The sequence below is a fragment of the Gopherus evgoodei genome, chromosome 1, assembly GCF_007399415.2.
Source record: "Gopherus evgoodei ecotype Sinaloan lineage chromosome 1, rGopEvg1_v1.p, whole genome shotgun sequence".
Taxonomy (NCBI): domain Eukaryota; kingdom Metazoa; phylum Chordata; order Testudines; family Testudinidae; genus Gopherus; species Gopherus evgoodei.
In genome coordinates this window covers 164,546,143-164,558,612 of record NC_044322.1, presented here as the reverse complement: position 1 = coordinate 164,558,612, position 12,470 = coordinate 164,546,143, and the positions used below count along the sequence as shown (strand labels likewise).

At 40.1% G+C, this 12,470-nt stretch overlaps 1 protein-coding gene across 1 annotated transcript; it reads right to left on the bottom strand.

Annotated features, from left to right (window-relative positions):
- Window positions 1–483: 483 nt before the first annotated feature.
- Window positions 484–1,194, bottom strand: CLDN14 (claudin 14). Its single transcript, XM_030552264.1, has one exon. It carries the CDS (start codon window positions 1,192–1,194, stop codon window positions 484–486), a length of 711 nt encoding a protein of 236 aa, XP_030408124.1.
- Window positions 1,195–12,470: the final 11,276 nt, after the last annotated feature.

Here is a 12,470-nt window from a genome sequence, read left to right as displayed (position 1 = left end):
ATGTTTTTGAAATGAAATGAGAAAGTTGAACAAATAATTTAGTCCAAATCAATGTTACCCTAAAATGTTTTGACGTAGATGAAACATTATTTTTCAATGGAAAATTGTTCCATTGAAAAAATTTCAACCAGCTCTACTGTTAACCCTTTATTGTTTGTGAAAGCAGGTTTTAGTATTAGAAACTTGATAAAAGTACAAACGTTACTTTTAATCAGAACTGACTACATCCACAGCTTAAGGTTGTTGACATCACATAGGGAGAAATTTGCAGCCTCTATAATACTACACATTTATTTATTTATTTATTTATTTATTTATTTATTTATTTCAGTTTCAAAGCAAACAATTTCATGTTGTTTCTTTGCATAAATAATGGTAAACTTTGTGTCAAAACTCTCATAAATTATGTGTTCTTTAGCTTAGTTTTATGTCATACACCTCCATTATAGAGCAGTTCTGACTCACAGGTGAATCTTGAGAAACTCACACATAGTCATTCAATCTGTAGCCACTTCGTGAAGCAGATGTCAGAGAAGAAGCATGGTTCCCCTTGTAGGCAGTTGGTGGTCTATATGAGGGAGCAGCCCTTGTTGTGCTCCTTGGTTGTGGCTGGTAAGGTATGTTGTTCTCAGTACTCTGGCATGATGTACACAGTAGAGCTCCACCAAGTATAGTCAAAGATGCAGAGAAAAAACCGAGGTAAAGAGCTTGTCCTATCTCATACTTCATCCCGTTGGGAAGCATGGGATTGTAAAAATCTGTAACCACATCATTAGTAGTCCAAGAAACAGGAACCAGGCATATGAGACCAGCTAGGATGAAAAAGATTCCACCAGAGACAGCGAGAGAACTTTTGGCAGAGACCCCTTTGACACATCGAGTGCAATGCATGCCAATAACAGAAACCACACATGCCAGTGTGGAAATAACACAGGAAATCACCATCATGGCACGAGCTGCTTGAAGGTCCCGAGGCAGTGCAAGCTGAGACCGATGGACCTGGCACTGGTAGATGCCAGTGCTATGCCAGACACACTCCATCCAGAGCCCTTTCATGTATGCCACAGCTGTTATAATATTGGTGCCTACATGTGCCGTCCTCCACCAGTGAGGCAGAATAGTAGCAATTAAGGTTCCAATTAGACCAAAGAGACTTAGTAAGAAGCCCAGTAACTGAACAGCCATGCTTGCCATGTTAATGTTGGTCCTAATTATTCCCTTTAATAATGTATCTCTGGTTGGCTTCCTTCTGAAAACACAAGCCTTTCCTGGGAGATGTGCAACAGTTTTACTCTGACACCTTCTGGACTCCTAATAAAAGGTAATTGAGGAAAAAGAAGTTAAATATTACCTAAATGCATTATTTCTCTAACCAGTAAGATGCATTTCAAGGGCAATTAGCATAGTTATGGCAGTTAATGATATTTTGTGGAAGCAGTGGGAAAGTAAGCTTCCCTCTTCACTTATGTAAACAGGCTTCCATGGCCTTTTGGTAAAAAAATTGCAGCAAATTATGAAATTGAAAAACTATTTTAAAATAAAATATTCTTCTTCCCAAAAGAGTCCTCAGAGAAACATGACTTCCTTTCTAAAGTGGAAAATTAACAAGTGTTAACAATTGGATTTATAAAGCAGACATCTGAAAGCTACTTTACATGATGAAAATATTCCCAAAAGCTCGTAGCAGGACTACAAAAACAATAAGGGTATATTTGCTCAAACTAGAACGCAGAGAGAGTGATTTAAAATCTGTGGAAGAGGATAACAAGTATTAGATTAAAGTTTCCTTCCCTATCCTAGTTGCCAGTATTTCTTGAGGTTTTATTTTAATAAAGCAACTCAAAAATGAATAACTTTCATTAGTCCCTACGGAGACTAAGTTTATTACTTCAGTTTGTGGGCTACATGACAGCATGTTAAACCAGATGTGCATCACCGCATCTTCTGAGGATCAATGCCTCGCTGTTTCAGAAGAATATCTCATAACAAATTCTAACATAAAAAGCCCTTGCAAGAAATAGGAACTCTTCCTCCTGTATAAATCTTAGTTAAAGTTATCTATACTAGATTGCTGCCTTGTAAAATCAGTATCATCTCTGGGGGCAAAATCTTTCTATGTTAATATATAAAGTACTCATGCATCAAAGTCCAGCCAGGAACTCAGAAACAGAAGCAAATTTACATCTCAGTCCTGCAAAGATTTACAGGCGAGTCTCATCTTAGGTGGGGGTTCCATTCCGTGGTTAGTGCGTAAAGCGGAAACCACATATAGTCAAAATTACATTGAGTTGAAAGGCGGGCGGAATCGCCCACACTACAGAAACAGTATTTAAATTGTTATTTTTCTCTTTTTTTGTTTGTTTTTTGCTGACCATGTAAAGCTGAAATCGCGCATGTTAAATACACGTAAGATGCAACAGACCAGTATGCACCGGCTGAACTCGTATTTAAAAATAAGAATGTGTGTAAGTATTTGGGGGACTGGGCCTTAAAGGGTACATGGACACAAAAAAATGATGGGTCAGACTAGTTACCAAAGTATACAGGACTCTGAAGACTCTTTGGTATAAAGGAATAACCGTGCTTTAATGTGGCTTTTGTTGTCACGGCAGAGCTCTGGGAGAAAACTCTCTCAGCATTCTAAAAAACCCACCTCCTTGAGGGGTGTAGCTCCCAGCGCTGGTGCACTGTCTACACTGGTCCTTTACAGTGCTGAAACTTGCTGCACTGGGGTAGGGGGGGGGCGTTTCTGAGAAAGTTGCAGCGCTGTAAATTGGCAGTGTAGACAAGCCCAGAGAGTCAAAAAAAATCAGTGCTGATTTGCACCCCATCCACTCAAATAAAAGGTGGGGTTAAGTGGTTTAGGGAAGCACAAAGGTTGCAACAATGAAGAATGAGACAAGGTGGATGAGGTCTGGGTTGAAGAAGAGCACTATGGAGACCTCTCTTTCACCAACAGAAGTTGGTCCAATAAAAGATACTACTTCACCTGTGCTATCTCTCTCATATCCTGGGATCGATACAGCAACAACAACACTGCAAACAACAATGAAGATGGTGAGATAAACTCACTGTTATACATGTTAGTTCTTTTTTTTTAATTTTTAGTTTATATATTAATCCATAGATGTAGAGTGGGAATAAAGGTGATATTAATTGACATCAGTGGAAAGTTAACTGGCAAATTTAGCTTGATGGTTTGAATATAAAAGCAAAACCAAAGAAGAGCAAAACAAACAAAAAAAAGCCTTGTCTTTGCTTGACTACTTTTAGGAAGTGTTTTACTGTTTGTAACTTCTATTATGGCTGTATGACCTTTCAGCTCCACTGTGCCTATTTTTTAAATGACAATGGACTGTTTTATGTTGTAGCTGAGTAATCTTCTTGATTTACAGATAATGATAAAAGTCGCAACATTTTGTTTAGAAACTCCCCTCAGCATTGTTCCTGCTGAATGTTTCTGCATCTCACTACATGATATCAGGTGGGATCATGCCACAGATTTCTTTCTGTCTGTCACGGTTGACTGGACGTAATGCTCCATAACAGGATATAATCCAGGGTAAAGCAGAGCATGTAGCAAGTCATAGGAACAAACGGAAATCTCCAGTAATACAAAATACAACTTGTTCAGGCAAGAAAAACTTAAATGCCGTATTTCTAATTTTTCTTTCTGTGCAATATTCTATTATTTCTATCCATTTATTTTTTTTCTATAATGCTTATTGTAGTACCTGAGAATTCCATATACATTAAATAATTTATCTTCAGAACACCCCTATGGGGTCAGGAAGTGGTGTTATCTCCATTTTTAGATGGAGGATTGAGGTACAAAGGGGCTAAGTGACTTACCCAAGGACACACAGGCAGTCCGTGGCAGAGCTGGAAATGGAGCTCAGGTCTTCACCATCCTTCAGTCTCAGTTTCACTGTTGTCCAGTTTCTCCCTTGACCCCATTTGGTATTGTTTACCTATGCATGTATAAAGGTTGAACCCCTGATTATAAACCATCTAATTAATCAATGAACACATTATAGCTGTATATTGAGCACCATTTGCAAGTCCCCTTTAGATTACTTCAGGGTGTTTGCAAAAGGTTTTCAAGGTCAGGCATTAGGCTTTGCAGTTAATCCCAAAGAGAACGGGATATAAAAGTTAAATGTGATTTACACCATTAGTCACAGGAAATGGACTTCCAGATTTAATGGAGATCAAAATACTAAGGCTTGGCAGCAGCTATTTTTAGAAATCATTAAGGTGTTATTTTTAAACCTTAGCTCTTAAAGTCTTTTTAATTTAGGAAACTGGCCTTAATTAGCCCCACTTGCTTGACGTCATGTTTTCCACGTTCTGTGTTTAGCTGCGGCCAGCTGCTACTAGTGTTAAGTAATGCTTAACTACTGTGGAACAACTTTGCATCTCTACTTAATTATGGCAAAAAATAACTGTAAATTAGCACATTTTATCTCAAAGAACATCAATCATTTTGTTAAAATACCTTAACCTATGACTATAGGCTAGTAGAGTAGGTAGTAGTTCATAGAGTACCCTATGAACATGGCCATCAGCAGTAGAGCTGAGTCCTGTTGTGAATGGCTGAATGAATAGTGCAGTCAATGAATTGCAGATGGGCCCATGTTACCTGCTAGACTGCATAGGTGAAGCCATCCATTCTACACTGATCTTGGTTCTCATCATTTTAAGAAAATGCAAATGAGATGTAGACTTAACAGCCAGAGAAGCAATCCAACCTGTGAAGAAAGCTCGTTTTAGTTGGCACCGTTGTTTTGTGGTATTTCATTAAGTGATATGGTTCCATAACTCCAGGCAGGCCTTCCACTGTGGCCCAGAATTAAACATGGTGAGGGAGAAGCAGGACAGCCTGCACAGCATTCAGGTTGAGTTTTCACAACTCAGCCCATCCACAAACCAAAAGGTTGTAAAAAATAATGTGAAAATCTGTGAAGAGCAGCTGTGAAAAATGTGTTTTCTGTGCCAGCTCATGCCATCTTTTTTTAATAAGTAAAATGGTAGGAAAGACAGCTTTTCCATATAACCTTTTATGTTGTCTAATACCTGTGTGGTATAGGAATAGCTAGATAGCACTCACTATACATAGGATACATCTTTTGGTTTGTATCCCCTCTATCATACTACAGCTGTATTAGTTTTGGGAGACCTGTTTCCAAAATAAGCTCCAATTAAGCAGTAGAAACCAATGTTTCTAATCTGGGTATTTACCCAGAATGAAAAGACAGATGCAGGCTTCACTGATGTCTCTTTCATTGTTTCTCACTTTACTATTTCTCTGTCCCTATCAATCTCATCCTTTCGTGGCTGTTCTTTTACAAGTGCTTTCTCCAGACCCATAAAATGCCCCAATCTTATGCTGACTGTAACTGCAGTGATTCTCATCCGTCTTTTCTTCTGCTGCTCTTGATAAAGTTCTGCCAATGGAATTTTAATCCAATAATTCCTTTCTCTCCCTCTACATCCTTACCTAACTCAGTTTTCATGTCAACCCCTCAAATTCCTCTTAACTTCTCTTAATAACACTGAAAAACTGATAAAATAACAGTAGGGCTCAGGTTATTTTGTCTTTTGTTGTTTTTCACTTCTCACGAGTAAACTAAAAGACCACATTCAAATGTGTGCTCATGAAAGTGAAATGCTGAAAATTCTTGCCAGAGTAAGGACATAGTGATGCCAACCAGAATGCAAATCAGTGTTCACCAATCCTGATCTATAACACAACAACCTTATTATTTCTGGGCCTCTGTGAGCAATGATGCTAAAGTTTGTGTTGGGGTTTTTCTTTTTTATTTGGGCAAATATCCATTAGTATGTAGGATCAAAACCATGAAATTATTGCATTCCATTTGTGCCTTCTGTTGGAATATGAACTCAGGACTTCACAAGTGTATTAACCCACTGCTCCATATTGTGTCCCTTTATTTCCTTGTGTGTCTCTAAAAATTAATTGATTTTCCTCTTCATTACTATCTAGCAAAGGCTAAATAAACTATGTATAATCTTCTTTCCTTTTGTACTCTATATACATTTAAGTTAAATAATTAGAAACACAGTATGATATGTAAAGGTGAATTTATTTTATAACTGGTATCACTTCTTTCTCTCAATTCTTCTCAGTAGAGGTCCAGGACTTGATGCTAGTCAGATCTGAGATGCATTGGCAGAACTGTATGAGGAAGCTTGCACAAAGTCTAACAGCAGAAGGTCCATTTCACTGATATTTTGTTCTGGTCTATATAGATTATTATACCACTCTCATCATCATACTGTTTTAGCACCTTCCAGTAATTCATAACGTGACATGAATAATATCAGTTACATAGGATATTCACCTCTCAATTTCATGTGCAACAAATTCCCTGTATAGAGTACTCCAGCATCCCTCGATTATCTGCTTTTTACCCCAATGCTAAAGGATTGAATTGCAAGGAAATTCCCTCCAGTGGACAAGAAGAGGGTTGAATACAGCTACTTCTGTAGCCTGTCAGTGCTGCTGTAGCACACACCATGAGGATACTAAACAAAAGGGATCCTCCTTGTCAGGGCCAGCTCCAGGTTTTTTGCTGCCCCAAGGAAGGAAAAAAAAGAAAAGACGGAGTGCCGCTGCCAAAGCAAAGAAAAAAAAGCCGGAGTGCCACCGCCGAAGCAAAAAAACAATAACATTAAAATTAAAAAAAAAATGGAGTGCAGCCCCTTGAAAAGTGCCTAGAGCAAGCCCTGCTTCTCGTCCCCTGCCTTGCACCTTGTACAGTGACTTAGACCACTGCAGTTCAAGCACTCAGTAACGGGAGTAAGTCTCTGCCATACTGGTTTGGTAACATTTTCTACCCACTTTGTACTCACTTTGCACATGTGTGACTATCTACAGTACTTTCAAGTTGCAACACAGTAGAGAATTAGGAGCAATGTACTCCCTTTTCTAGGCCCCAGTTCAGCAGGCTACTTCAGCATGTGTTAACAGTAAGCATGTAAATAGTCCCACATGATGTGAATAGGACTACTCAGATGCTTAAAGTTAGGCTTGTGCTTAAGGGCTTATCTATACTTGAAATGCTACAGTGGCACAGCTGTAGTCCTTCAATGTAGTCCTTGCCTATGCCAATGGCAGGGGTTCTCTCTGGTGTAGGTAAATCCACCTCCTTGAGAGGTGGTACCTAGGTCCGTGAAAGAATTCATCTCTCAATCTAGTGCTGTCTACACCCGGGGGGGTTAGGTCCGTTTAACTATGTCACTCAGGGGAGTGGATTTTTCACACCCCTAAGTGATGTAGCTGGGGTCGAGCTAACTTTTTAGTGTAGACCAGGCCTGAGTACTGGCTGAATCAGGGCCTTAGGGTCTGAACATATAATGTCTTTGTATGAGCAGAGTAAGGGACCACATTCCTAAATGTTGATCTCCTATGTTTCAGGCAGTAGCGGATTAGCCACTGGGCCAATGGGGCCTGTGCCCAGGGGCCCCGGTCATTTATGGGGCCCCAGAAAATGGGCACCCTGAGCCGGTCCCACATGCCTGCCTGGTGCTCCTGCCAGGAGTGGAGTCAGGGCACGGGGGCTTGCCCCATTCCGCCCGCCCAGCACTCCTGCCACGGAATGGGGGAAGTACCCACTCCCCAGCAGAAGCACCAGGCCGGTAGGGGAATCCCACACACCATACCCCACTCTTCAGCAGGAGCTTCGGGTAGTGGGGCAGGGCAGGGAAAACCCCTGTGCCCAACCCCATTTCCCCAGCAGGAGTGCAGGGAGGAGAGGGGCCCCCACTTGCTCTGGCCCAGGGCCCCTGCTTGCTCTGGCTCAGGGTCTCATAAAGCTTAATCCACCTCTTGTTTCAGGTCACCATCATGCACTTGGTGCTTGCCCTTTTTACAATATTGTTAAGGAGAGAAATGGAAATGAACTTTGGGGTGTGTGATGTGTGTGGTGTGTGTTGTGTGTGTGTGGTGTGTGGTGTGTGTGTTGGGGGTGGAATGCTGACTTATAGGGCATAAAGCAAACTTCTAGTCTTTTTTTTAATAAGAAAAGATTAGGAGATCAATATAAATTTGAAAGACACTTTGTGTCCAACTCTGATCTTCACCCACTCTCCTCTCAGAGTAAGAGTCCTAAAGCCAATGCTGACATTGAGTACTTTAACACTGCTGCTGCACTGACAAATGCCTGACATAGAACATAACTCCAGTTCAGAATAAAGAAACTATCCAGAATACATCAATATTCATTGTATTCTTATACATGTAGTGTAGCCTTGTTACAAACACCTACTTGATTTTTTGAGAATTTGTTCTTTCATATATCTGTTTTGGCTACCAATATGGTTAGCTGTCAATTATACTTGTGTTCAAATAACAGTGGTAACTCTGAATTTCATTTTTTGTCACATAGACTGATTATATGTAATCTGCAAAACAAATTCTGTAGACTTTGAAATGCTCTTGGATGGGTTCCATATTTTTCCATCATAGAAATATCTGAGGTTAACTTTTTTAAAATGACATAAAAACATCCTCTGTCTACTCCCCCACTTTAAATAAGCAGTCTGCTTTGACATAATAAGATAAGTGATGGATACCACTGGAAAATGCATAAGGAAAAAAGGATCAGTGACCAGGACTGCAAAAGGAATGAAACATTTTGAATGGTGCTGTATGGAAACACGAAGAAGGGACACCCAAAAGACTACATTTTCAAACCTTGGCACCTAGGCCAAAATTTTTACAAGTAACTAGTGTTCCAAGTCTCAGATTTTGGGAGTGTGATGCTGGCAGGCCAGGTGCCAGCCCATTTCAAAGTCCCCATGTCTCAACTGGACACAGGCAGTTACATAGCTGGAATCTGACTGGCTCACTTGTGCATTAATATTGATAAAGTAGGTACTAGAATTATAAGAAAGTATTTAGACTCTGCTGAATGCTTGTGAGCTGTCCGTGCATTAATCTGACTTGTAATATCTGCGCACCATATGGTAATGTAATATTTGAACGGGTATATTGTGAATGTATACTTCGCTATACAGGAGAGGGGCATGAATTGGTGTTGAATTCCCCTGCCGAAAGAGAAGACCTATTGATACCAGACAGGCTATGGGTGGATCTTGCAACTGAAAACTCTCTGCATCTGGGTTGAGAAATTCTCAACAATAGGACTGAAGACTCTTATTGTTCTGCTCTCCTCCCTGTGAAAATGAGTCTGCAAGAGGACTCCTCCCATCAGCTGAGTTTGCAGCTCAAAGCACATGGCAGGAGGGGACCACGCACAAAGGAACTAAGGATCCCTATTCTGCTCAGGGAAGGGGAACAAGGTGTTTCTAGGCATAAGCAAGAGATCACTAGCTGCTTAGCCTGGGTTAGCACTAAAAGACGAATAGAACTTGCTGATTATAGAAGCCTATATTACCTTTTGAAACCTAAAACTGTAACTCATTCATGTGATTATGTGTGCTTGCTTTAACTATGTAAATAACACTTTAATTTCCTTTTCCTATTTAATATGTCTTCATATAATTCACTGGAGGATTGACTCCAAGCATTGTTTCTAGTTGGAGACCTAAAGCGCGATTGACCTGGGGTAAGTGACTGGGCCTTTGGGATTAGGAGTACCCTGAACATTGCTGTGATTCCTGAGGTAAGAGTCCATCTGTCACAAAGATATGCTCACTTGAGTGTCAAGACAGACTGGAATACCCAAGGGGACTGTCTGCAAATTTGTGTTTAGGATGTTGATATGCCTATGGTGTTTGCACATGGTGCAGTTGGTTAGTGAAATCTGAGTGTAGAACTCACAACCAATTTGGAGTTTGTGCCCTGATTTTTAACAGTCTACCCTGAGATTGGTACTCATGCTCTTGCATCACTGTTGGGAGTGTCACAAGGTACTAACTTGAGATACCTTAAAATGCTCAACATCCACCCTTGAAAATCAGATCCTCTTTTAAGGGCCACAATTGGATATTGAAAAATGAGACATTTAAAATCACTGGTCACTTTGTAAATTTAGGCCATAGGTTTCACCTGCAAGATTATGCACAGAAAATCATATTAACCTAAACAGATAATGCCTGCAGAAAGAGGCATTTGTATATGCAGTTATCTGTGTGGCACATACACTTAGAGCCCTTTGCACAAGCAAACTGTAGGGCTTTTCCACTCAAACTATTGATGAATACAGTCAAGGTGACCAGTGTGGCGTGTCAACACCCCTAGTATACGATAGAGAAACGATTGTGAGTAGAATATGAGGAATAAGTTTTTTTAAAGGACTCACTTCATGCCCTGAGGTGCTTTATTCCTTCCTTCAGATTTTATAATATTAATGTCTTAAAAAGAGCGTCTATTCTATTAAGGCTCGTAACCATAATATCTAAGGGCCTTTCAATAGTACATGAAGAAACATGACTACACATCTGTCATCTGTTGTTTGTTCTCTCATCCTCTCCCACAGGGGAGAAGTGTGTGCAGTGACGTGTCTTGTTTTGGAAAGGTGTTTTTGTATTTTTGTGGTCGTTTTAATATACACATTGCTTGTATTTATGTTAGGAGAAGGCCAGGATAAAGAAATGCTCCTTTCACTTGCAGCAGAAGGACGTGAGGTTGATGGTCCTTAGTTCCTGTGGGAGTTCATTCCATAGTCTGACTGGTTCTGAGAAAGCTCTGTCTCCTTCACAGATGATAACCCTGGATACAACAAAATAGGTGTGTACTGGTGTTGACTGTGACCTTGCAAAAATATGGTGAGTGTTACTGTGCAACCTTAGTTTGGCCCCCTTTGTGCATAGGCATTTTCGTGCAGCCTGTGTAAGGATTCCTGCCTCATTCAGTCCACAGGATGAACAATGTTCAGAGAGTGAATCAGGGTTGTATAGTGAACTAGCCTGATGTCGGTTCGGATCCATTCCCTGCATTTGTTGCAGAAGTTGAAAGATGTGTAGGGAATGAGGCAGGGGATTGCAGGAAAAGAAAGGATGGTGTGTGATTGAGGTAGTTGAATGCCACCCTGGAGAATTCAATTTTAGAAATACCTGCCTTGCCAGAGAGTTGCTATGTGATATTGGGCAAGTCACATAAACCAAAATTTTTACAGGTGACCACTGTCTGTTCCTCATATGCAGGAGTGTTGAGGATTCACAGTTGCAACTAAGGTCAATAGAAAAACTTTTCTGGCCATATAAAATATGGTGAAATGCTAAGAACTCTGAAAAATCAGGCCCTAGGCTTCTCAGGTTGGACACCAAAAATTAGTTGACTCTTTAAACAATTTTGGCCTTATCCTCTGTGCCTCAGTTCTCCATATGTGAACTGGGGATAATTTTAAGGCTGTTTTGAAGATAAATTCATCAACGTTTGTGAAACACTAAGCTATTACAAAGAGAATAAAATGGAAATGGCCAGGAGGAAATTTAAAAAACAACAAGCCTTGTGGCTTTGGATGGTGTGAAGTAAACAATGAATGTGCGCACTGAATGATGAAGATAAAAAGACACTGTCCAACCTGTGCACTGAATAAGCCAGCAGTTCTGTGGAAAAAATAATATGTGATCATGTAATTAAAGAATGCATTAATGCATATGCACAAGGGGGCCAAACTAAGATTGCACAGGCATCTTTAATGTAGAGTATTTTTTTGCTTTTGAGTGCTTGACTTTGCAAATGTAACATTATTTTAACATGTTTTTTAATGTAATATATTAAAATATTAAATGAAATGATAAACTGAGGGCTCAGTTTGCATTTGGGACCCAGCTTGCAGCACAGGATGGTGTAGAGCTGGGCCAGCCCAACAGGAGCTTCTGGAAGCATTGTGCCTCAGGCAATCATAATGCCTCACCCCTGCTTCATCCTTATACAGAATGCAGTATATGGTCCCCCTCATATTCCTGAGTCGGGCCAGTTCTGCCCCTCCTTGCCCCTGCCCCTAGCCATAATGCAAACCATAGTTGATTCTGACTCTGGGGAGCTCAAGGGCCGCATTGTACCTGCGTCTCTGCAGGAGTACACATAGAAGGAGTATAAGTTCTCTGTGGTAGGCCTAGGCATCCTCATACCTTTAATGTAAAATACATAAAGAAAGAAAAGCAATGTAATAAAAGATCATTTCAGAATTGATTTCAATTACAATACAGAACGCACAGTGCTCACTTTGTTATTTTTATTACAAATATTTGCACTGTAAAAATGACAACAAAAGAAACAGTATTTTCAATTCACCTCATACAAGTATTGTAGTGCAACCTTTATCGTGGAAAATAAAAAGTACATGCATCCATGCCGATGACTCTCATTTAAAAGAAATGCATTAATTAAATTTGTGCCTGAACTCCTTGGGGGAGAATTGTATGTCTCCTGCTCAATTTTACCCACATTCTGCCACATATTTCATGTTATAGCAGTCTCGGATGATGACCCAGCGCATGTTGTTCATTTTAAGAACACTTTTACTGCAGATTTG